The 25,850-nt window shown below is 37.8% G+C and overlaps 1 protein-coding gene across 2 annotated transcripts; it reads right to left on the bottom strand.

Moving 5' to 3' along the window:
* Positions 1-1,653: 1,653 nt before the first annotated feature.
* On the bottom strand, positions 1,654-25,850 carry LOC127838554 (sodium- and chloride-dependent glycine transporter 2-like). Of its 2 annotated transcripts, none has more exons than XM_052366370.1 (15): positions 25,697-25,850; positions 20,774-20,965; positions 17,975-18,106; positions 14,276-14,494; positions 12,897-12,951; positions 12,307-12,439; positions 11,083-11,217; positions 10,108-10,211; positions 8,386-8,510; positions 7,121-7,233; positions 5,075-5,212; positions 4,412-4,511; positions 3,650-3,765; positions 2,906-3,067; positions 1,654-2,436 (listed from the first exon to the last, which is right to left on the bottom strand). In XM_052366370.1, exons 2-15 carry the CDS (start codon positions 20,853-20,855, stop codon positions 2,212-2,214), a joined length of 1,839 nt encoding a protein of 612 aa, XP_052222330.1. In that variant the 5' UTR covers positions 20,856-20,965; positions 25,697-25,850; the 3' UTR covers positions 1,654-2,211. The 2 variants fall into 2 exon arrangements, with proteins under 2 accessions (XP_052222330.1, XP_052222329.1); XM_052366369.1 differs by having other exon boundaries at positions 20,818-20,965.

Below are 25,850 nucleotides of genomic sequence, written 5' to 3'. Positions count from 1 at the left end.
CTGCTTTAGGATCGAGCTAAAGCGTTCACAGCTGTTTGACCCTAATTTGTAGATATATTCCCAAAATTAGAGTATTTTAATTCCTCTTTACCTGCTTAACAGATTTAACTCAAACATACAAAGCCGAATCACCATGATGTGTAGATAACTGAACAGAAAGGATGTTGTGCTGCGATCAATTTTAGTAGACGTAGAGCATTTTTTCCAATAAAGAATACAGAACAAAAAAGTGCGTTTTCATGGTGGATATGGCTCAAATGAAAATGGCTGAATAACCCTTATGCGTAATTGATCGCCGCGTCCGCCCCCCCCCCCCCCCCCCCCCCCCCCCCCCCGTCTAAAATCGCAAAAGTAAAGTAAGAAGGTACTTTGATGACAGTACATAAGGCGTGACATGCTCGAGAAGCCTTCAAAATCACTAAAATCGTGGAGCTTCCGGGGGTCTTCGCCCTCTGGACCTCCTAACAGGGCTTTGGCCTGGACCCCCAGCAAATCTTTCAATATCCCTTTCCCCCACCCCTAACCAGAAATCCTGGATCCGCCCCTGGATCGTGAAGTTAGGAATTTCGGCAGGAACAACATGTCGCCAGAAGTATAAACATTTGTCGTTTTACTCACTACCGGAATGTATACATACATGTATGATTATTTAATTTATGTCACAATTACATTTTTTTAATCAAGTATATTAAGTATATCACGATGTTTTTGGCTGGAATCAAGTCTTATTCTTTATCAGCATAGTGTGATTTGTCTATAGACAAACCTCGTGGGGCACAACTGGAGGTGAGAGGTTTGGAGTAAAAAGTTACATCGAAAAAAACAATACGGCGCACAATATTCCATTATTTACGATGAATTTAACAATAACACATGACTTTAAAGGCACATTAATAGATCACACGAATGACCCCCCTCCCATACCATCATACATAATTTGTTTCATGGAATAATTACTAAGGCGAGTCATACACTTGTAGGCGTCAAGTATCGCAGTTGTAAGTAGCAGACAACAGTAGCGGATCCGTGGTCTAGTGGTAACACACTGGCTTCACAATTCAGAGATCGCTGGTTCGATCCCCCGCTGCACCTAACCTACTAACTCGTCTTTCGCATGAGACGTTAAACCGAGGTGCAGTGTACTAGGTGCTATACACCGGGCACTAAAAAGACCCAGGGTCACCTCTGGAACGGGGTGTCTCCTGTATCTTGCACTATCCCCCGTAACCAACTAACACGTCTCTCTGGGGCGATGGCCATATGGGAGACAATCCCGGTGCACTCGATAAAAAAAACAAAACAACAACAGCAGACAACATAACTGTGTTCACTTAGCACTAGTTAACAAGCTAATCGAGAGAGAAAGGCGTGAGTAGGTTAACTGACCGCAGTTATATGACTAAACTACTATTAAAACGGGCGATAAAGTCCTCAAACAAACACACTCATGATGTAAGCCTTCCTGAGCTGTGCTTGGAACAAGTTCCACAATCTGAAGACAGAGGCGAGAACAGATGGATCGCTTTCAGTTGTGCCTTAGGGTGAAAGGTTTATGTGTATGTTTTTGACCAAAGGCAGTTTGCGGTTTTTGCAAGACACTTTGAAGTTGGAGTACAATTTGTCTTAATATAATCAAAATAGTGAACATCCACATGACGCTGGAATTTATTTATTTGTTACTTTTCACTGAATATACGTAAAACACAATATAACTAAATATAAAGCAAGATTGTAGACAAAGTACTAAAATACATGGATATCCAAATATGCATGTAACAAAACTATTTTCAATCATATTTTTTTTCATATTAACAACCAATACAAAATCATAGTACATGTAAATAAATGATGGATTCTGTGAAATCATGTTAGGTATATGTTTGAACTACTACAACGTCAACAACGAACCCGTGATCTGCCGGTCGCTAGGCGGACACCATAATCATAATACCACGGCGACCTTACAAATTCTTGACATCGATTATGAAAACTTCGTTTATATTGAGCGTATACGTGCTGCGGCGTCTCAGCAGGGTCTGCGCTGTTTGCTTAATGGAATTTCTGTAAGAAATATTATAAATATAGAAATAAATATTCTAGATACCCTAATTTTGGAAATAAATTGATCCAATTTAGAAGGATGGGAGAGTCAACTAGGCATAAATGGGTTAATGTGATATTAAATCAGGAGTATGAATATATTGACACTGGTTAAGTCTCTTTGTATGCCAGGTTATCTGCCCCTGCCCCTGCCTCCCCCTCCACTCTACTGTCCACGCCCAGGATAGGCTCAACTTGATGAGGCGTGACCTTGCTCTCGTTTTCCATTATGTCTCGGCTGTACACCCCGTAGTCGGGCAGCTTGTATCTCTCTCCCCTGTCATCGGGGTTGGCTGGTCCCCACTTCATCTTCGGGCTGTTCACTTCCGCGAGCAGCTGAAACCACCACGTACAATTCAAGTGTGCGCATATATAGAGGAGTGAACAGCTACACGTTATTTTATTGTAAAGCATAATGTATGGCTATGCGTGACCCAAATTACTCCATATATGTTAACAATCTTCCTTAAAGTAACATTAACAAATAATATTGTCGGAATGTCGTTCAAAATGCACAAGTGTACATTTAAAAATCATACAAATTAATTTAGTTTAAAAAATAATAGTCTGTCATGTAGTCGTGGTCTAGTTAAACAGACACATACATACACACACGTTCCTGTTTAAATGAATGACAAGATATTGTATTGTTTAAAGGGTTATCTTTTCTCATGTACATAATCATGTCATATTACCATATTAAATGGTCAACTGATGACACTACACTACACTGACTCCTGTTTTTCGTCCTGAAAACCTCAACTTAATCAAATATAAACATGATTTAAATTGGTTCAAAACTTACCCGTCCACCGCCCATATAGCAATAGTAACCAATGAACCAGCCCGGCACAATTAATATACACGCGGAAACAGAGATCCAACCAATGGCGTTGCCGAAATCCGGATAGACGTAAGATTCCATGGCCAAGGGTTTGAGCTGCACACACTTGAATATGATCACACCCTAGAACAAAGTGAAAGCACGAGTGAAATCTAATTAATAACAACAACAACAAACTACCAAATAACGAACACATATAGGAAGTGAACAAAATTACAATTTGCTCTTGATTGGTGACCACAACGACGACAAGAGATGACAACATTGTTTCTCATAAATGGGGAATAGCTCACCCTTGTTAAATGCTGGGAAACATAGTATTACGATGTTAAACCTAGTTAAATGATTGACGAAGAACCGTTGTGGCGTGATAGTTCAGTAATAGGCGTCTCCAGGAATGAATTGAAAAACACTTATCTGGTTGACAAACACAGTTGACACATTCAACATCCTACACATACTATATCAACCGTTAGTATTTTATACTATAATTGTTTAATAAAATATGCAAAGCATTTTTTGTACCGAGGTATTGTGTTTTTTTCCAACGTCGAGCGCAATTCGGGATACGCATTTTCCCTGAAGATATAATAACCATTCACTACTCATGAATTTGACTGTAAAACTACAAGGTGGTAAGCTGCATACAGCTTTTCGCATTTGATACTGTATAAAATCAAAATCACAGGATCCATGCCGCCTTACCATGAGACAGGCAGGAGTTACGAAACACCACATGGGAATGAAGAAAGCGAGCGCGACCTTCGTCACCAACCGCTTTCCCAGCATCATCTCTATGTCCTTCTTGAATTTGCCAACACCTGTAGAACGAGCACAATTTAGCCGCATTTTGAAAACACTGGGCTTAATGCATGTGCGTAAATTCTCGTTCCAGATTAGCCTGTTCAGTAAGCACAGGCTGATCAGGGACAACACTTTCCGCTTTTATGGTACATTTTGTTTCAAGGAATACTATTCTTACCGAAAATCAAATTTAGGCGGAAAGTTTTATCCTTGATTAGCCGATGCGGACTGCACATGCTAATCTGGGGCGACACTTTACGCACATGCATTTAGCCCAGTATGCCGGAATGAGACTCAATTATAAAAAAGGTGGATCGCATTTGGATGTCCATTTTAGAAGCTACCGGGGATATAAAATATTATGCAAAACATTATAAGTCATCTTTCTAAGAAATCCTAGTTCATGTAGTGTATATACATATACCATGATGATCTTTGTGTTTAAGTCAAGAAAATGTGTACACGTGTATAAATAATCCATTGCATATATTAATTTACGCATATATTTAATCAAATAAAATCACGAAAAATGTGCAATCTAAATACATTCGTGCATTTTAATTTATAATCGATACTAGGTCTACGATTTGTATTAGTTATTATAAGTCTACCTTTACCATCATAAAGTAGAACGCATTAAGAAAAAGACAGGCATAATTTTACCATAAACATAAATGACGGCGATGATTTGGAATACTCCAGCGAACAGCAGAGGTAGACCTCCGACGTAATTGTCAATCAGGTAAAACAGGTAGAAGCCACCCTGTGAAAATAACAAACTCCATAGACATTTTCGATGATAACTATTTACAATGCTCACCGTATTTTTTTACTTTAACATATACCTTCGTGGTATTAATAAACAAAGACAGAAACGGACACATGGTCACATATAAGATCTAGCTTGTTTATGACCATACTTCAACTGTGTAAGTTTACTCAAAATCATAATAGATTATATTCTGTATGTACATCATTTCCAACGTATAACCACGCCCATGTTACTTACTTTATATAACATTGGTGGTACTAAATTTTTATCTGGAAATCAACTGATCTGCGTTCTAGGAAAACCGGGCTTTATGCGTGTGCGTAAACAGTTGTCCCAGATTAGCATGTGCAGTACTCACAGGCAAATGAGGGACGACATTCTTGGCTTTTATGGTATTTCTATTTTAAAGGAAGTATATTCTTAGCGAAAATCCACTTTAGGGGAACGTGTCGTCCCTGATAAGCTTGTGCGGACTGCACAAGCTAGTCTACGATGACACTTACGCACATGCTTTAAGCCAAGTTTTCACAGAACGAGGCTAAAATACAGTATACCTCGGTTGTCATGGGCAAGCCCAGCAGGAATAGGACGAGACACCCGGATGCCCGGAAGCCGGCAGTGCGCAACCTGGACGCTCGGAGGGATGGGAACTCGTCCATTATGCTGCAAAGCACTGTCTCCGTCGCCGAGAACTGGTTTTATAACAAAGTGTGAAGAAGTGAAATGCGCGGACAATTGAATATAAGTACAGAAAGCGTGACTGAAATTGCTGTTCTCCATTTTGAATATTACAATTCTGAAAACAAAATCGACGCTTTAAAATAAATGATTTCAGCTGGCTGCGACGACATTGACATACTTACAGAAGCAATAGCTAATCACAATTTCAATTATATATATCTTATTAGGTTTTCATGTCAATGGTGAAAATGATGTTTTCATCGGAGAACATTTTTGGACTAGTCTAAGTTTACTACGATTAACGTAACTGACTGCGATCTAATGCCCACCATAGGATCAGCGCATCTGATCGTATTACATCGTTAGAAAAGGCTTCAACTCTCATTTGGTCGTATATTGAAATGGTGGTGATCGCGATCAATAATTGCGACAAGATAAAAACGTCACGTTATACGTGCAGCGATTTTAAGATTTATTTATATCAATCGAGAAAAGTCGTAATTCAAAGCGTGAAATTGAAATCGCGGTACGAGAGGCGCCCAGATTCTATTGGAACAAATTAATGACGCATAATAAAAATTGCAACAGTACTTTATTTGAAGTTCGTGTTCGATATGAGATCCTAGAAATATGTAACTTAACTTTAAGCTTTTTGGCCACGATTACAGAGTCTTGTAAATACTATTTTGGTACAGATTTCTCAACTCGTCCTTAAGAGCTTTTTAAAAACCTATAAACATAATTAATGTTGCGCCTCTACAGACGGCGTTTAAAAATTCTCGATATACCAAAGTCCACCGGAGCAGTATCCGGAGATTTCGAAAGCGTTTCGTCACGGTCAATTACCACATTTTTCTCAGTCTTTAACCCATGTATGCATTAAGCCTAGAAAAAAGGCATTGACAAACAGCGTAGACCCAGATGAGACGCCGCATGATCCGGCGTCTCATCAGGGTCTGCGCTGTTTGCTTAAAGGAATTTGTTTAAGAAATATTCTAAAAATATAAATAAATATACCAGACATCCCTAATTTTGGAAATGGATTTATCCAATTTAGAAGGTGGGAAAGTCCACTCGGCATAAATGGGTTAAGATACTGGAGGATCTGTTAAGATGTGCGTCGGGAGGCACTGTCCTGATGAACACCGTTGACATAAGATCTTCTCGAAACTGTTTCGAAACGTTAATGCGAAGAAAAGGCTTCAGTATTTTTGTTGATAAAGCGAATCAGGAGGTTTCCTCTATAAGAGACACCAGTACATGCCATGCCACCCTTTTAACTTAATCACTTATTGTTCGACGCATCATGCTATAAATGACAAATTGAAATGTTGAAACATCGAAATTATGATTGAAAATGATAGATTAAAAGTTAAAACAAATGTGTACAGTTTTGTTTCCCGCGGTACTGTCTGAACATGCATACATATTTCGTTCAAATATATCATGGGCGCCTCTCGATATATAATATCGTAGCGCAGCGCAATAATTCTTCATATAGAACGTTCAAAGTAGGGGAACTAGATCGTTAAAATCGTGTCAGATCGAGACGATATCGTCGACATTTGAAAACAAGTCCAACTTATGTTATCGTTTCTGAACTGGAGACCGTGGCATCCGTAACCGACAAATCATAAACAGAACGCAAAACGTGGTTTAATAGCATATGTACAAGCATATCACATCGTACACGCATGCCACATCGTATTTTAGCATGAAATCTCTTAGAAAGACAAACGATACGTGTAGTAAGGCAAGGCTTTCTTGACGGATCACACGGCACTGGGATCTTATCATAATATTAAAGACGAAGTTTAATTTTAAGCCAATACTTTAAAAACTATTTAAACAATTAAGGTTACATGCATTAACATGCATTAAGTAAAATATAAAAATAACCGCAACGCATATGACGTCACCTGTGACGTGAGTCCAAGCATTGTCATCATTAGGAAGAAGAGTATTGACCACAGCGGCGCCACGGGCATCTGGGCGAGCGCTTCCGGGTACACCATAAACACCAGCCCGGGACCTGAAGCGCAGAACAGAGATGCACCATGAATACCAGCATGGAACCTAGAGCGCAAAACAGGGGGGGGGGGGGTGGCTCGTCCTGGGAAAACTAGACTTAATCCATGTGCGTACAGAGTCTTCCCAGATTAGCATGTGCAGTCGACACATGCTCATCAGGAACGACACTTTCCGCTTTCATGGGAGTTTTCGTTTTAAAAGAGTTTCTTTTCTAAACGAAAATCCAGTTTATGCGGAAAATTTCCTAATTAGACGGTGCGGACTGCACATGCTAATCTGGTAAGACACTGTGCGCACGTGCAATAAGTTCAATTTTCACATAGCAACGCTCAGGGGGACATTAAACAAACATCAAACTCCGGGCAGAGATGGCCATCATAGAGCTTACCACTGCAAGCTGATCCTCCAGATTTCGAAAATCGTTATTAGTTTGCAAGCTTTTTTAACTTATGAAACATAAAGGCAATCAACGCATCAAATATGCCTATATTGGCCCGATTTGGGCTTTATAATTGCAGTAGCTAACGCGTAGGCAGATGATGGGACGATATCGGTTCCATGATGAAATAATGAATTTGCACTGAGCTATTGATTTTGGGTATCATTCTAGTTAAATTAAGCCCTCGAAAAATCATATCTAAGAAGTTATTCAAAATGAACAGTTCTCGATTGTTCAAATGAATTTTGGCCAGACATCGTCTCGATGTTTCGCAATAGACGTATACTGAGATCTTTACCTAATAGATGTTATTGTCTTAGGCGAGCAGTAACATTTTCTTGATGTGTTTGCTAAAAATGCGTTTTGAAGTTGCATATCGGTCAAATTCCTGTCTGCTGGCCGATAAAAATGAACATTCCAAGTTATTTTTATCAACAATTTTAAGCGCCCTAGATGGTCGATATGCACACATATAACGACAATAAATGGGAAACCATATCGAATTTGACATGCCTCGTTGTTTAATTCCTACGTAACACCAAGGACTAAAAACGTTGCACAAACAAACCATTCTCTTAATTGATCTATACTTTCCACCAACATAATATATTCACCTTGTTTTATAAACAAGAGAATCACCGATGAATAAAACATTATAAGAAAATGGATCGCGGTAATGATGCATGGTCTCAATTTTAACAAACCGAGCCCTACCGTCTGCGACCACGTTGGCTACGGAGGTGTCCTTTCGGTCCGCCATGAAGCCAAGCACGGAGAAGATGACGAAGCCGGCATAGAAACTCGTGCCGCAGTTGATGATAGGCACTATTAGCGCATCTCTGTCCATGGATAAACATACACTGAGATTACTTCAAGGTTGTTTATCGTAAGGTCATTTGAACTTGACCTTTTATACGATGAATACAATGTTAGAGTGTGATTTTAAAGGCGGATTGTATAATACAATAATGGTACATGTAATAATCAAAATCACAAATTGATCATTCATCATAATTAAGTAAAATTATAATTATAATAATAATTATAACATTTAGTATAGTTATGATAATTGTTGTTGTTGCTGTTGTCTTAGTCTCCGTCGTAGTCGTTCTTCTTCTTCTTTCCTCTTCTTCTCCTTCTTCTTCATATGTTTATTAGTAGTACACTGTAACTCCAATATAGCGCGGTCAATGGGGTCCAAGCCGCGAAACAGCGTTATAACGGATCCGCGTTATCCAATAATCCAATAAAATTGCAACATCACTTAAAAATAATAATCTTGAACATTAATGACGATATATGTTTAAGAAATTCGTAAACACAACCGTACGCATAAATGCCATTTTCAGAAGTGTTAAGAGTACAGTGCATTATGGGGCAGAGCTTTCATTGGACGAGCGACTTTAAATTTAGATTGAATGCAATACGACTCATGTACAAACAATTATTTTATTGCGTCATACGCATGCAAAAAACGTGTTTCCCGGGGACTTTCTGATACCGCGCGAAAATGAAAGTGAAACTCTGTTAACAATTACCGGTACACTGCGTTCGCATGTAAATAAATCGTCTGCATTATTTAATTTCTTATACACGAACTGAAAGATTAAATTACATAATACTAGAATGATAATGAAATGACAGAAAAAGTTGTTTTATACAGTAGGCAGTATATTTCACAGCCGCTCATTTAATATAGTCAAACTGCAACCGTATCAAAGTAAGAATGTTTCAATCGTTTTAAATTACTTTAATTGTATTACTTTCCCGCTTGCACTTAACTTAAGGAAATTATCGCACTGAACCGCTCTGATGAGGAATACATGTAATAAACACTGACACGCGAGTTTTTCACACCTTTATTGACATTACATAACAGATTAACACCCATTAGCTGTCGGTGTTGTTTAACCTCGAGGCGATTATAATCGGTTCAACGGACGGTTGAATAAAGCAATCAACATGTGATTGCCGCCATCTTTGAATTGTCTGAAAATACATGAAGTTGCATAATACGGATTTGAATCAGAAATCAAATGGAAGGTTGGAGAAAAAATGGGATCCAAGCACCCTCCGCGTTATATTGGATTCAGCGTTATAATGGAGCGCGTTATATTGGAGTTTCAGTGTATTATACAAATACATATTCTGAGAAAATCAACAAAATAGAGTTCTGGGAAAACTGGGCTAAAAGCATGTGCGCTAAGTGTCGTCCCAGATTAGCGTGTGCAGTCCATACATGCTAATCAGATACGACACTTACCTCATAGCTTGGATTTTTGTTTAGAAGAGACTTCCTACAGACATAAAATACCGAAAAAGCGGAAAGTGTCGTCCATGATTAGCCTGTGGTGACTGCACAGGTTACTATGGTACGACACTTTACGCACAACCATTTAACGCCGTTTTCCCAGAGCGAGCGTCTATTGAAGGCACCTTAGAGTGTTCGTCTTAAAGCTGCTAAAACTGGACATGGCGATGAGGCCTCCTTGACATATGCCCAGGGAATAGAAGATCTGCACGGCGGCGTCGCTCCAAACCTGCAGCGAGAAAGTAGTTTGGACTGACATGCAACGAGAAAGTAGTTCGGACTGACGGGATAGCGCATTTTGATAAATAGGCACTATTGTGTGTATACAACGATCCCTACTAAACACTCAAAGCGGAAATTGATCTAGGAAACATTAACATGTATTGCATGTAAATAAAGTTATGACGATGCATATTTAATTACATAACTTTGATAATATCCATTGCCTTACAAAGGCCATTTCATTGAATTGCGGGCCAAAAATGCACGCAGTATGCACACGGGCTACAGTTGTTTCTACAATAATTAAAACATGTACAATTGTTGACAATTCTTACAATTATGTTTTTTTCATGTCAAATTGAACCAAAAAAGGATATATATGTTTGCAATAATTGATTCATATCTATTTGTTTTATTATGACAGATTAAACAACCAAGAAACCTATCACGCTCTGCTGCGTCCAGTTAAATTGGCAAATATTCTGAATTGAAAACCCGAATATACCATTTGAGCTGCGCTTTGAGAAAACGAGGCTTACTGTATAAGCGTAAAGGGTCGTCCCGCATTAGCCTGTGTAGTTCTCACATGCTGATCAGAGATTATTCGTTCCGCCTAAACTGAATTTTCGCTAAGAAGAGATTTCATTTGATTAAAAAGGCCACAAAAGCGAAAAGTGCCGTTCCTGATTAGACTGTGCGGGCTGCACAGGCTAATCTTTACAACAATTAACGCACATGCATTACGCTCCGTTTTCACGGAGCGCGGCTCGATTGTATTATCACTGATCCCCAAATGTTTTTTTTTAGAATAGAAACTGCTTTTTCATATGTGACGTCACTATACGTATCATATAGTAGCGTACGTTACGTGTACCCACCGAGGCATCCGTGAGTTTGGTGATATTGGGTGTGAGGTAGAAGTCGATACCGGTGCTGTGTCCCTCCAGAGTCAGCCCGCGGATCAGCAGCGCAGTGAGGAGGACGTATGGGAATATGGAGGCGAAATACATCACCTGAAAATAGACGAATTTTATTACCTGATCATGGGCGAAATACATTACCTGATCATGGGCGAAAAACATCACCTGAACATGGGCGAAATACATCACCTGAACATGGGCGAAATACATCACCTGAACATAGGCGAAATACATCACCTGAACATGGGCGAAATACATCACCTGAACATAGGCGAAATACATCACCTGAACACATACGAAATACATCACCTGAAAATAGACGAAATACATCACCTGATCATGGGCGAAGTACATCACCTACACATGGGCGAAATACATCACTTGAACATAGGCAAAATACTTCACCTGAACATGGGCGAAATACATCACCTGAATATGGGCGAAATACATCACCTGAACATCGGCGAAATACATCACCTGATCACTTGCGAAATACATCACCCGAACATGGGCAAAATACATCATCCGAACATGGGCGAAATACATCACCTGCACATGGGCGAAATACATCATCCGAACATGGGCGAAATACATCACCTGAACACAGGCGAAATACATCACCTGAACATTTTCAACGCACATTATCTATCGCCCATCGTGCATGGCCTGTGTTAGCGAAATGGTGACTTATATTATTCAAGCGACAACAGTTGAAATCCGTTGAAATCATCCCAAACCTGTACATTTCATACTAAACTTCAAAATATGTGCAATTATCATATGCACCATAAAACATAACTTAACAAAAAGATTGACCAATGTGCAAAACATCTATACCAAAATGGTACACACACATTTTCGCCTCGCTCTTGAAAAAAAGGGGGTTATTATAAGTGCTTATAGTGTCATCAAATATTAGCCTGCGCAGTCCACATAGGCTAATAAGGCATTGTTTGCAAAGAGCGCGGCTCATTTAATCTTAACCCATTTATGCCTAGCGTCTAGAAAAAAGGCCTTGGCAAACAGCGTAGTCTCATCAGGGTCTGCGCTATTAGCTTAAATCTGTAAGAAATATTATATAAATATAAAAATGAATATACTAGACATCCCTAATTTTGGAAATAAATTGATCCGATTTAATAGGATGGGAGAGTCCACCAGGCAAAAATGGGTTAATATTACCTTTCCTAGCGTCTCCACTCCGCGCGCAATCACGAGAAAGACGATGGTCCAGGCCAGCAGGTTGCACAGGCTAACGTCCCACAGAACCGCGCCGCCGTGATCGATGCCTTCCGTGCGTCGCAGGACCCGGCGCCTAGCAACGACATAAAGTCGGGATAGGAGTAGCAACTGAGGATTATGCTTCGAGTTCTTCAGTTCTATGAACATTTTATTATATGAAAATATGATTAAGTTTTACCTTTTACGTTAATGTAAAGTTATAAAATTATCAGTTAAGATATGTTGTTATAAGACCAAATTAAGCACTTTATATTCAAGGCTGTTTAAGATTAACTCATTTATGCCTAGCGTCTAGAAAAAATGCCTTGGCAAACAGCGTAGACCCAGATGAGACGCCGCATGATGCGGCGTCTCATCAGGTTCTGCGCTGTTTGCTTACAGGAATTTCTGTAAGAAATATTCTAAATATAAAAATGAATAAACTAGACATCCCTAATTTTGGAAATAAATTGATCCGATTTAGAAGGATGGGAGAGTCCACTAGGCATAAATGGGTTAAAATGAGGCTAATTGAGGGGTGTAAAACTCACAAAAAGTACTCTTCTGCCGGTGTGGTAGTTTTGTTAGCTGTATTCGTAAAGTTAACTGCAAAATAAAGGTTAACATGCACATTAATTAATAGCACGCAATTGTTTTATAAAAAATCTTTTAAAATTATAACTTTTTATTGTTTTGTGTTTAAACTAGGGATGGCATCGAATACCAATATCGGTATTCGAATGTTCGCAAATTCATTCAATCGAATATTCGAATATTCGCATAAAACGGCTGGATTGATTTTATCTTGTTATGTGTTAATTTCCATTGGTTTGTAAGTTATATCCGTTTGCTACATACGAGGCTGTTTATTAACGTTGCTATCGAATAATTGTATCGCTGTCGACTAATACTATGACCGATACTGTGATCGGGCACAAATATAATGAAAAACATCGTGTCATAGAATTTTATTTTTTAATAATTCCACAGATTTGTAGCAGACCGCGCACATGTAAAACTAAGTTTACACACATTACACGTTGCTGTCTTCTTATCCACAGACCGTGTAAAGTATTCCGTACTGCAGAAGGGGCTGGTGGCATTTTCAGATTTGAATTATGATTCCTTGATGATTGTTTAATTTATATCATCTGTTACTTTTTGAGAAATTCACATATTTAAATGTCTGTTCAAACTGTGATCACAAAAACTAAATTATTATTCGCAAGTAAATTGAAGCCCTTAATTGGTACCTAATTGACAAACAACAGTTCGGGCCCTTTCTTATAGTAAGTATATTGCATTGCGCGATTTGAGTAATTCACACATTTTAATGGCTGTACATACTGTTATCACAAAACTTAATTATTATTCGCCAGTCGATTGAAACCGTTAATTGGCACCCCATTAGCAAACAACAGTCGGGGCCTTTCTTAGAGCGTGTATATTGCATTGCGCAATCAACACTAATACGGGCCGCGTTATCAGTTTGACACGAAGAACGTCAAGTCAAACATCTTACTCCCAAGTGATTTCGGTTGCTTTTTAGTAAGCGGTACGCAGGTCATTAAATATTGGTGAAATTACGTTTGGAAAAAATGCGAATATCATTTTTATTATTCGAATGCTGACCATTTAATCGAATATTCGATTATTCGAATAATTTTGCCATCCCTAGTTTAAACCCATCTATGCCTAGCGTCTAGAAAAAGGCCTTTGCAAACAGCGTAGACCCAGAGCATCATGCGGCGTCTTATCAGTGTCTGCGTTGTTTGCTTAAAGGAATTTCTGTAAGAAATATTCTAAATATAGGAATAAATATACTAGACATCCTAATATTGGAAAAAACTTGATCCAATTTAGAAGGATAGGAGAGTCCACTAGGCTTAAATGAGTTAATAAACGAACAAGTAATAGTGCATTTGCTTACTACAATCCTGGGCGAGCCGGGAATCATTATGCCAAGGGAAGCTAAGCGATGTATTCATGGTTGTGTCCCGGCATCGGCACGTGTTCCACTCGTTCTCGCAGTCCGACCAGGGGAGTTGTGACGTCATCGAGGCGAAGAAGAAGTAGACGCACCAAGAGACGACAACGTTGTAGTAGACGATGATGCACGCCGTGATAAGCACCACGCTCATGCCGACCCCTGTGAGTGGAAGGGGGGGGGGGAAAGCATTTTAGCCTCACTCAGGCAAAACTGGGTTTAATGCATGTGCGTAATGTGTCGTCCTAGATTAACATGTGCAGTCCGCACAGGCTAATCAGGGACGACACTTCCACCTAAACTGGATTTTCGCAAAGAAGAGACTTCCTTTAAATACATCACTTGAAAAAATCAAACAATAGCCTAAGCATGTTCTGTTCACAATTACATGCACAAATATTTGAAGAAATTTTATTAAATAGTCACCTATGTAATAATTCAATAAAATTATTTGGCAATTTATTTCAGATAAAATACTTTTTGAAGTTTAGTGTGTGCTTTTTAAACTGAAACACTTTATCTGGTCAAAAGAGAACTAAATGTACTTACTGATGCCTGTTACTATCAACTGAATGCACTTACTGATGCCTGTTACTATCAACTAAATGTACTTACTGATGCCTGTTACCATCAACTAAATGTACTTACTGATGCCTGTTACTATCAACTGAATGCACTTACTGATGACTGTTACTATCAACTGAATGCACTTACTGATGCCTGTTACTATCAACTGAATGCACTTACTGATGCCTGTTACTATCAACTGAATGCACTTACTGATGCCTGTTACTATCAACTAAACGTACTTACTGATGCCTGTTACTATCAACTGAATGCACTTACTGATTCCTATTACTATCAACTGAATGCACTTACTGATGCCTGTTACTATCAACTAAATGTACTTACTGATGCCTGTTACTATAAACTAAACGTACTTACTGATGCCTGTTACTATCAACTGAATGCACTTACTGATGCCTGTTACTATCAACTGAATGCACTTACTGATGCCTGTTACTATAAACTAAACGTACTTACTGATGCCTGTTACTATCAACTGAATGCACTTACTGATGCCTGTTACTATCAACTAAACGTACTTACTGATGCCTGTTACTATCAACTGAATGCACTTACTGATGCCTGTTACTATCAACTAAATGCACTAACTGATGCCTGTTTCTATCAACTGAATGTACTTACTGATGCCTGTTAATATCAACTGAATGCACTTACTGATGCCTGTTATTATCAACTTCATGTACTTGCTGATACCTGTTACAATCAACTGAATGCACTTACTGATGTATATTACTATTAACTAAATGCACTTACTGATGTCTGTTTCTTTCAACTAAGTGCACGTACTGACGCCTGTCATTATCAACTAAATGCACTTACTGATGTATGCTACAATCAACTAAATTTACTTACTGGTGCCTATTACTATCAACTAAATGCACTTACTGATGTATGTTACTATCAACTAAATGCACTTACTGATGTATGTTACTATCAATTAAATGTACTTACTGATGAATGTTAAATCAACTAAATGCACTTTCCGATGTATGTTAATATCAACTAAATGCACTTACTGATGCCTATTACTATCAACTAAATGCATTTACTGATGCCTATTACTATCAACTAAATGCCCTTACTGATGTTTGTTAATATCAACTAAATGCACTTACTGATGTCTTTTACTATCAACTAAATGCACTTACTGATGCATGTTATTATCAACTAAATGCACTTACTGATGTATGTTACTATCAACTAAATGCACGCACTGATTCCTGTCACTATCAACTAAATGTACTTACTGATGCCCGTTGCAATCAACTAAATGCACGTACTGATGCCTGTCATTATCAACTAAATGCACTTACTGATGTATGTTAATATCAACTTAATGCACTTACTGATGCCTATTACTATCAACTTAATGCACTTACTGATGCCTGTTACTATCAACTAAATGCACTTACTGGTGTCTGTTCCTAATAACTACATGCCCGTACTGATGTCTGTCACTATCAACAAAATGTACTTACTGATGCCTGTTGCTATCAACTAAATGCACGCACTGATTCCTGTCACTATCAACTAAATGTACTTACTGATGCCCGTTGCAATCAACTAAATGCACGTACTGATGCCTGTCACTATCAACTAAACGCACTTACTGATGAATGATATTATCAACTAACTGCACTTACTGATGCCTATTACTATCAACTAAATGCATTTACTGATTCCTATTACTATCAACTAAATGCACTTACTGATGTATGTTAATATCAACTTAATGCACTTACTGATGCCTATTACTATCAACTTAATGCACTTACTGATGCCTATTACTATCAACTTAATGCACTTACTGATGCCTGTTACTATCAACTAAATGCACTTACTGGTGTCTGTTCCTAATAACTACATGCCCGTACTGATGTCTGTCACTATCAACTAAATGCACTAACTGATGCCTATTACTATCAACTGAATGCACTTACTGAAGTATGTTACTATCAACTACATGCACTTACTGATGTCTGTTACTATCAACTAAATGTACTTACTGATGCCTGTTACTATCAACTAAATGCACTTACGGATGCCTGTTACTATCAACTTAATGCACTTACTGATGCATGTTACTATCAACTAAATGCACCCTACTGCTGTCTTTAACTATCAACTAAATGCACCCTACTGCTGTCTTTATCTATCAACTAAATGCACTTACTTATGCATGTTACTATCAAGTGCTCTATTAGAATCAGACTTAGATCAAGAATGGCAGTACACAATTTTATATATAGTCGATCAACGTACAAGTAATATAATTTTACCAGTAGGCATAAACATATTTATAAACTAACAATTAAAGAATAAAGTAAACAAGAATCAGTGTTTGAAAAACACTCGCATATATAAATGGTGCAGAAAAATAATGAGTGTTGCAGTAGACTTCAATTATGTGCAAAAGGTGTGAAAAGCTTTTTCAGAACGAACGTGCAATTAGAGAATAAAAGCGGACGGACGGTGAAAGTAGTACATTCTTGTACATAGACACGTGGGAATAGAAATGATTTATGTACTAATAGTAATTGAAAAAACATAAACATTCATCAAAATTTGAAGCTGATTTAATATATTTTGGGGATCCAAATGGTCTTTTATTATGAAAACGCGAACGATAACGCCGAAATATATCGCCTTATCACATTCGTGTTTCCGAAGTTTCGTAATCAAAACTTCGCGTTTCAGATTGTTTGCATTTCATGATTGATGACTGTAACATAATAATAATAATAATAATAATAATAATAATAATAATAATAATAATAATAATAATAATAATAATAATAATAATAATAACAATAATGATAAAAAGTTTATATTCGGCCAGTTAAGCACGCTCTGTCGTGATCGTTAAGTTGTTAGTACTTTGCGTTGTGGCCGCGAAAACTCAGGTTCGAAACCAGGTCACGGCAAGTTCTGTGACTGAGCACTGTTTTATCATCTTTACAAACCGAAAAAAGGAAATAATGAAGTGACGACAAACAGTAATACTAGTATGATTATGCCTTAAATAAGTTAATGTATATTGTTTGGCCGCGCTACCTTTCATGGCGGGATTCATTCTCCAAATCTTCAAAGGCCCCAGACTAGCGAACTGCCCAAAGTTGAGCTCCAGAAAGAACATCGGGATACCCATCAAAAACAGACTTAGAAAATACGGTATGAGGAATGCACCTGAAACAAACAACTTTTTAATTCAGCAATTTTTACTGTTGGTTTTTTGTTTAACCCATTTATGCCTAGTCGACTCTCCCATCCTTCTTAATTGGATCAATTTATTTCCAAAATTAGGAATGTCTAGTATATTTATTTCTATATTTAGAATATTTCTTACAGAAATTCCTGTAAGAAAACAGCGCAGACCCTGATGAGACGCCTCATCATGCGGCGTCTCATCTGGGTCTACGCTGTTTGCCAAGGCCTTTTTTCTAGACGCTAAGCATAAATGGGTTAAATGCAGCCATTTTTTAAAATAATTGATATCTTCTTATGCGTCATTAGTGCGCTTCACGTCGAAAGTTTGATACGGTTGATTAAAATGTAGCGCTTTATTTGATCACAGACATTATTCACAATGTGCATAAATTACAACAAATCATGTACGCATTTGATTATATACAGTCTACTCTCGTTATCTCGACATCGGATATCTCGATTTTCTCCATATGTCGAAGTAAGCTCAATGTCCCAAATTTGTTCCTTCTTGTTCTATAGTAATAAACATAGCATATCTCGATTTTCGTTATGTCGAATAAATCGATATCTCAATATAAAAATGTGTCCCGAGTCCCGATTTTACATGTATTTACTGTGGATTATCTCGAAGTGCGAATAACTGTCCCAGTGACGGCAAAGGTGAGAAATTTTTTCTCTGATACTTCACCGCCCCGCTTCGCCCGGCTGCTCCCGATTCTGTGCGGTAGATAATTGATCCGTTAATTTCATTAATGATCACACGTGTGTAATATCGTTAGCCATTAACACTTGAGTAAGGCCTGTCACTTTAACTGCAGATAACTGCAATTAATACACAGCCTGCCGAAAGGCCGAAAGACTAATTGTTTTTACAAACAACATTCCAAAATGCATTGAGTTATATTTTTGCGTATATAAACCGTCGCAAAGTTGCAGAACTACAGAATGTACATGTACAGTTCAGTATTCCGGAACGTGATTTACGCATGTTCAGATGGAAAACCCTCGTCGTGATTGAACGTCAATTGCATCATAACTTTAAATAGCAACTTTACCGGATGTTTACTCGACAGTTTAGAAAAATGATAACCGCATGTGTTCATGCAATTCTGTGACACTTAAAAAGTCATTTTAAGCATTTAAATAGCAAATTTAATCGTGCCTCGTACAAACGCGTATATATCAGATAATAGATAGGGTAGTAGAGAGTATTATGCCACACGGTGACGGCTTTAGTTAGACCACTTAGCAGGTATATAGATGTTAAAAATAAGGTAAATTTTCGTCTTTTTTTTCTTTGAAAACGCCAAATCGGATATCTCGAACTCTCGTTATCTCGATATTTGTTTCATGTTCCCGCCGACTTCGAGATAACGAGAGCAGACTGCAGTTTAGGTTTCATCATCCAAACGTTTAATGGGCAATCTTAAGTTTCAAGTCATGTCACTGTGTATGCGCCTCTCCAGGGAAAACCAGGCATATTGTTTGTGCGTTAAATGGACCTTTTCACGTCTTGGTAAATTGAGAACATGGAAAAATATTGTTTCAGATTCGCAAATGTTAGTTGTAGTAATAATATTTGTGAGTAAACAGTAATACTGAAAATTTACCACGCTCTAAAATAGCCATTATATGCATCTTTTGACGATTCAAAAACCTGAAAATTATAAAGCGTTGCAACGCGAAACGATTGAATAATTTGGAGAATTCTGTTGTTGTCGTTATATTTTGTGACAATACTAGAATTGCTTATATAAACCATAAAATACAATATTCACTGTATGAGCAAGGGTGGCCGAGTGGTCTAAGCGATAGACTTTTACTTCAGTGGTCAGTGGTTCGAGCTGCTTTTTTCTTTCTTTATTATATTTTTATTTTTTACTGGAGCTTTTTGGATTCAATGTTAACATTTATTAATATCAAATATTTAATGGCAAACTTCAAATGCATGCCAAAATCTGTGAAATGGCACCTTTAAGTGTCGTCACATATTAATCAGGTACGAAACTTTCCACCTAAACCGAATTTCCGCTAAGATTAAACTCCATTAAGCGAAAAATACTATCAAAATGGTACACACCGTGTTTATCAGACGACTCTTTACGCACATGCATTAAGACCGGTTTTCCCAGAACGATGCGCATATCTATTAATTTATAAGGAAATGTAAATCTTAGAAGCAATCGCCACCAGCGCATGACCGAGCGTACCTCCGCAATAACTGAAGCATAAGTACTGACAGCGCCATACGTACCTCCGTTATCCTGAAGCACAAGTACGGAAAGCGCCATACATACCTCCGCCATCCATGACGCACACGTACGGAAAGCGCCATACTTACCACCGTTATCCTGAAGCAAAAGTACCGAAAGCACCATACGTACCTCCGCCATTCCCGAAGCACACGTACCGAGAGCACCATACGTACCTTCGCCATTCCTGAAGCACAAGAACGTAAAGGGCCATACGTAACTCCGTAATCCTCAAGCAAAAGTACCGAAAGCACCATACGTACCTTCGCCATTCTTGAAGCACAAGAACGTAAAGGGCCATACGTAACTCCGTTATCCTGAAGCAAAAGTACCGAAAGCAACATACTTACCTCCGCCATTCCTGAAGCATAAGTACGGAAAGCGCCATGCGTACCTCCGCCATTCCTGAAGTATACGTACGGAAAGCACCATACGTACCTCCGCCATTCCTGAAGCACAAGTACGGAAAGCGCCATACGTTGCCGAGGCCCACAGCATATCCAATCATGGTGAGCACAAACTCCAGTTGACTGCCCCAACTTTCTCGGTTACTTTTGGGACCATCCGCTGTCTCTTCATCTTTAGCCTGAATAGTAAACATATAGCGTATTTTGAAAAAAAAATCCAATTAAGGGCACATATTTATGTACTTAAACAATTAACGGCACATACTTGTGTACCAGTACCCTTAATGACACTTACTTATGTACTAGAACCATTAAGGGCTCATAATTATTTATTTATAAGTACTAACTATGGAAAATAATTATGGACTATTATTATTAACCCACATAATTATGTTCAAATATAATTAAGAGCACATACTTATGTAATACTACTATTCTGGGAACATACTTATGTACTAGAACTATTAAGGTCAATGACTTATGTACTATTACTGTTAAGAACATATACTTGTTTTATATTACTTTTAAGGGTGCTTCTTTTATATTAGTACTATTAATGTCACATACTTATGTACAACTACTATAAGGGCACATACTTATGTACTACTTCTATTCTGGATCATAAGTACTTGTATATACTATTACTATTAAGGGCACAAACTTAGGTCCTATTAGTATTAGGGAACGTACATATGTACTAATACTATTATGTGTAACTACTTACGTATGAGAACAATTAAGGTCACATACTTATGTACTAGTGCTACTTAGGTCACATACTTATGTTCTAGTGCTACTTAGGTCACATACTTATGTACTAGTGCTACTTAGGTCACATACTTATGTACTAGTGCTACTTAGGTCACATACTTATGTACTAGTGCTACTTAGGTCACATACTTATGTACTAGTGCTACTTAGGTCACATACTTATGTACTAGTGCTACTTAGGTCACATACTTATGTACTAGTGCTACTTAGGTCACATACTTATGTTCTAGTGCTACTTAGGTCACATACTTATGTACTAGTGCTACTTAGGTCACATACTTATGTACTAGTGCTACTTAGGTCACATACTTATGTACTAGTGCTACTTAGGTCACATACTTATGTACTAGTGCTACTTAGGTCACATACTTATGTACTAGTGCTACTTAGGTCACATACTTATGTACTAGTGCTACTTAGGTCACATACTTATGTTCTAGTGCTACTTAGGTCACATACTTATGTTCTAGTGCTACTTAGGTCACATACTTATGTTCTATTTTGCCCGTTACTGACCATAACTTGAATCAGAGGTCGGGGGGGGGGGGGCAATGGCAGTAGAAATAATTTCATGACAGATCATCGCACCATTTATTATACTACACTAACTATAGTTATAGTATGAAGAAATACTCATCATTTGCAGATATAATTATCACGCTTATGTCGTTACTATATCGTATAACACTTAAACGAATTTATAACAAAACATGTGTGGTCATCATGGAGGAAGTTTGTAGTTCTTTACTTTTTCAGTCTGAGTGTTGAGTTAAATGTTAATTTAAAGTCTCAATGTTAATTTAGATTTAAATTTTAGGTGTACTGTTCTTGTTCTCAACCATGGATTAACATTATACCGCTAACAAATGTGTGTGTTTTCAATCATCTACAGTACTGTCACTACTACTGTATTCCTTTCGACACTTTTCTACTGTTTGCGTTCACTTAAAAAAAATATTGTTAACGGTAACATAATCATTTTAAGTATAATAGTAAATTGATTGAAGCCCTCTTGAAATTGATAAGCAAACATCGCATTACACGTTTAAGTTGGTCAACTATTATAAACCCATTTTGAGAGTGCTATTATCATGATTTCATCAAAATATTTGAATAAACGTTGTTCATCGGACAATAATAATTCTAATTTAAATAACATGTGTCTTGTTCTGAGAAAACTGGGCTTAATGCACGTGCGTAAAGTGTCGTCCCAGATTAGCCTGTGCAGTCCGCACAGGCTAATCAGGGACGACACTTTCCGCCTTAACTTGATTTATGGTAAGGAGGGACTTCCTTGAAACTAAAAATACCATAAAAGCGGAAAGTATCGTCCCTGATTAGCCAGTGCGGACCGCACAGGCTAATCTGGGACGACACTTTACGCACATGCATTTTGCCCAATTTTCACAGAACACGACTCATATTATTCCAAATTTAGAGCTTTGGCTTCGCAACGATAAGTTACTCCACTGCACATCAGTTGATCTTCGTTCTGGGAAAACTGGGCTTAATGCAGATTATCCTGTGCAGTCCTGAAATACAAATCATCCTGTGCAGTCCGCATAGACTAATCTGTGGCGACACTTTCCGCTATAGACTAATCTGGGACGACACTTTCCGCTTTTATGGGAAATTTCGTTTAAAGGAAGTCTCTTCTAAACAAAATCCAGTTAAAGTAAGGAATGCACGGGATAACGTGGGACGACACTTAACGCACATGCATTAAGCTGTGTTCACAGAACGAGTTTCATTTTCTATCTAGCCCTTTCTTTTCAGTGTTTTCGCTATCTTCCACTGATACGTGTACTGGTAATATTTATCAGCCCAGATGTTAACTCCTGTTATCACCAAACTCTAACTATGAGTTGACACGTAAATTGTCATACGGGTGACTCATTTCAAAATTAAATTAGTTTTTGGTAATATGACGAAAAAATGTATTGGCAGGTTGTTCAATATATATTCATACATAAACCGTTGTCATTAACTGATTGTTTCTTCGTAACTTTTTTTAATATGTACAATTTAAAAGTTGTGTACATAAAAAGCCTCTTAGCAACAACCGATTACAGGTTCAACAAATCAAAGCGCTGAAGGCGCTGAATTTGTTCGCTGTTGTATAATCTTAAACGCAAATCAGTTTTCAAAATTATGTTATAGCTTTTTATAATCGCAAGTTTGAAATGATCACAACCCATTCAAATTTATAAAGAGTGTGTCTTAAAACACAGGTCGAGATGTGTGGTGGTTTTTTTTTCAAATCATTGATACAGCTAATCAGTGTGCACAGGCTAATCTTATTTGACATGCATTAAACACCAGAGAAGCAGTATAAAAGGGCCACAAACTCACAAAATGTCTACTTTTCAGTTGTACGCTGGTGTGTAACAGCAGAAATCAAAAATGATTATTTTCATAATATTTAAGTTTGTATTTAATATTTTCCAATGAAATTTGGCATACATATACTTGAGTATACAAACAATATGTATGTGTAATTTGGTGGTTGAAAGTTATATAGTTATTGACTTACAGAAAAAGTTTTTTGTTGTCTGCGTGAAATTCAAATTTCCCTGTAAATGCTAAGCACCGCCCACTTGAAAGGTTATGAACTTATCTCAGCTCTAGCTAGCGAATGACTCAAATCAAGTTTACATGTAAATACAGATTCAACAGTATACCAAATGCTGTCTGCTCAAACACGTGTTTCTATTTATAAACACTCTAATGTTAGCAGCAAATCACTGGGAGATAAACCCAGCCTACTAGTTAATGTTGGTTAATATTTTACCACCGCAAAATCTAGCAAGTGAGATCCGGCGTTTAAGCCCCGTTTTCCCTGAAAGCAGCCAATATGTACAGATTTCAGTGATAAACACTAGACTGGCCAACGTTGTCTTACTACACGTTGTTAAATACACTCTATGTACTGTACCAGTGAGAAGAGGTAGATGCGGTGATTCAAACAGATGCTTTTAGCATTATCGTCTGCTAAAGTTTACTGGAGTTATCCACACAGGCAGTCACGGGTTACGGTTCCTGCCGTACCTAAGCCCATACTGATCCATACTGATTTGCAAAATTGCGTCTGCATTATTTGTGAGCTTCGCTCACAAATAAAAAAACACAACATAATTGAATTGTGTCCATGAATGTCTGCTATGCCTTTTCACGCACCAAACAGGTGACCCAGTTTGTATGAGCATGAATGAGATTCCATTGGGAATATTTGGATGTCTCGCTGATTACGAAGCCACGCGTGCCTCCTACACTGCGCGTCTCTCCGCCCTAGCTGTGTTAAGGCGCGTGCAATGTCCTTTAAAAACCAGGCGACCCATTTTAATTTATCGAGATTTAGAACTTAAAACTAAACGTGTAAATTTTTTAAAGACATATAATCAAAGCTGCTGAATCAGAGCATCATAAGATTGTTTTGAACAAACCTGTTTCATATACAAACTGATGTGATGTGTAACTGTGATTTTCTGTATCTCGAAAATATTTTAAGATAACATTATGGACACTTCCATAGCCACATGTGTAGATGTACATATATATATTTTTCGTTGTATTACATATAATTGCAACATAGCACAGTTGTACATGGTTTTATTTAACCCAAATTCCTATTATTTATCATTGTAACTTAATATGTAAATATCGGGTTAATAATTCGTTGCTCGCATTTACATGTAATTTAAATATCAGTGATTAGAAAATTATCGATCAATGCCGTTTCGGAAACAGCGGACGGACTATATATCCAAAATATCAAGGGAGGATTGAACACGGGTCGCCTCATGAGAAGCGCGAGTACCAACCAATTCGCTAAACGGATAGACTAACAATAAAAGAAGCGTAATAACGGTAAATAAATACGCAGTAACCCGAACACCTATAATGCGAAATAATATCGTAATGTATCGGAATAAAAGGCGTAAAGACGCACAGTAAATTTGAGTAAGAAAAAACTTTGCTGCATATTACAAGTAATTAAATTAGGTAGACCTTCAACGCCAATCAATCACCAAGTCATGTGGTACAAGCCTTCTGCTACTTCTCTAGACGTATGGAACAAATAAACTAAAGTTCTAGCAACCGACTTAACTAATCAAAGTGAAGGCAATAGTCATGATTACCTTTTCTTCCATGATGAGTTGAATATATCCACAATTGTTTTACACGCTATGCACGCTTTGATACAAAGTTAAAGCGTATTATATCTGAGGCCTTCTCGGTGAAAATGTGATGTGGAAGATTAGGTAAGTATTATCAGTAGTTATACAATGTGTG

This window comes from Dreissena polymorpha, chromosome 7, assembly GCF_020536995.1.
Source record: "Dreissena polymorpha isolate Duluth1 chromosome 7, UMN_Dpol_1.0, whole genome shotgun sequence".
Lineage (NCBI taxonomy): Eukaryota > Metazoa > Mollusca > Bivalvia > Myida > Dreissenidae > Dreissena > Dreissena polymorpha.
This window is presented reverse-complemented; position numbering and strand designations above follow the sequence as displayed.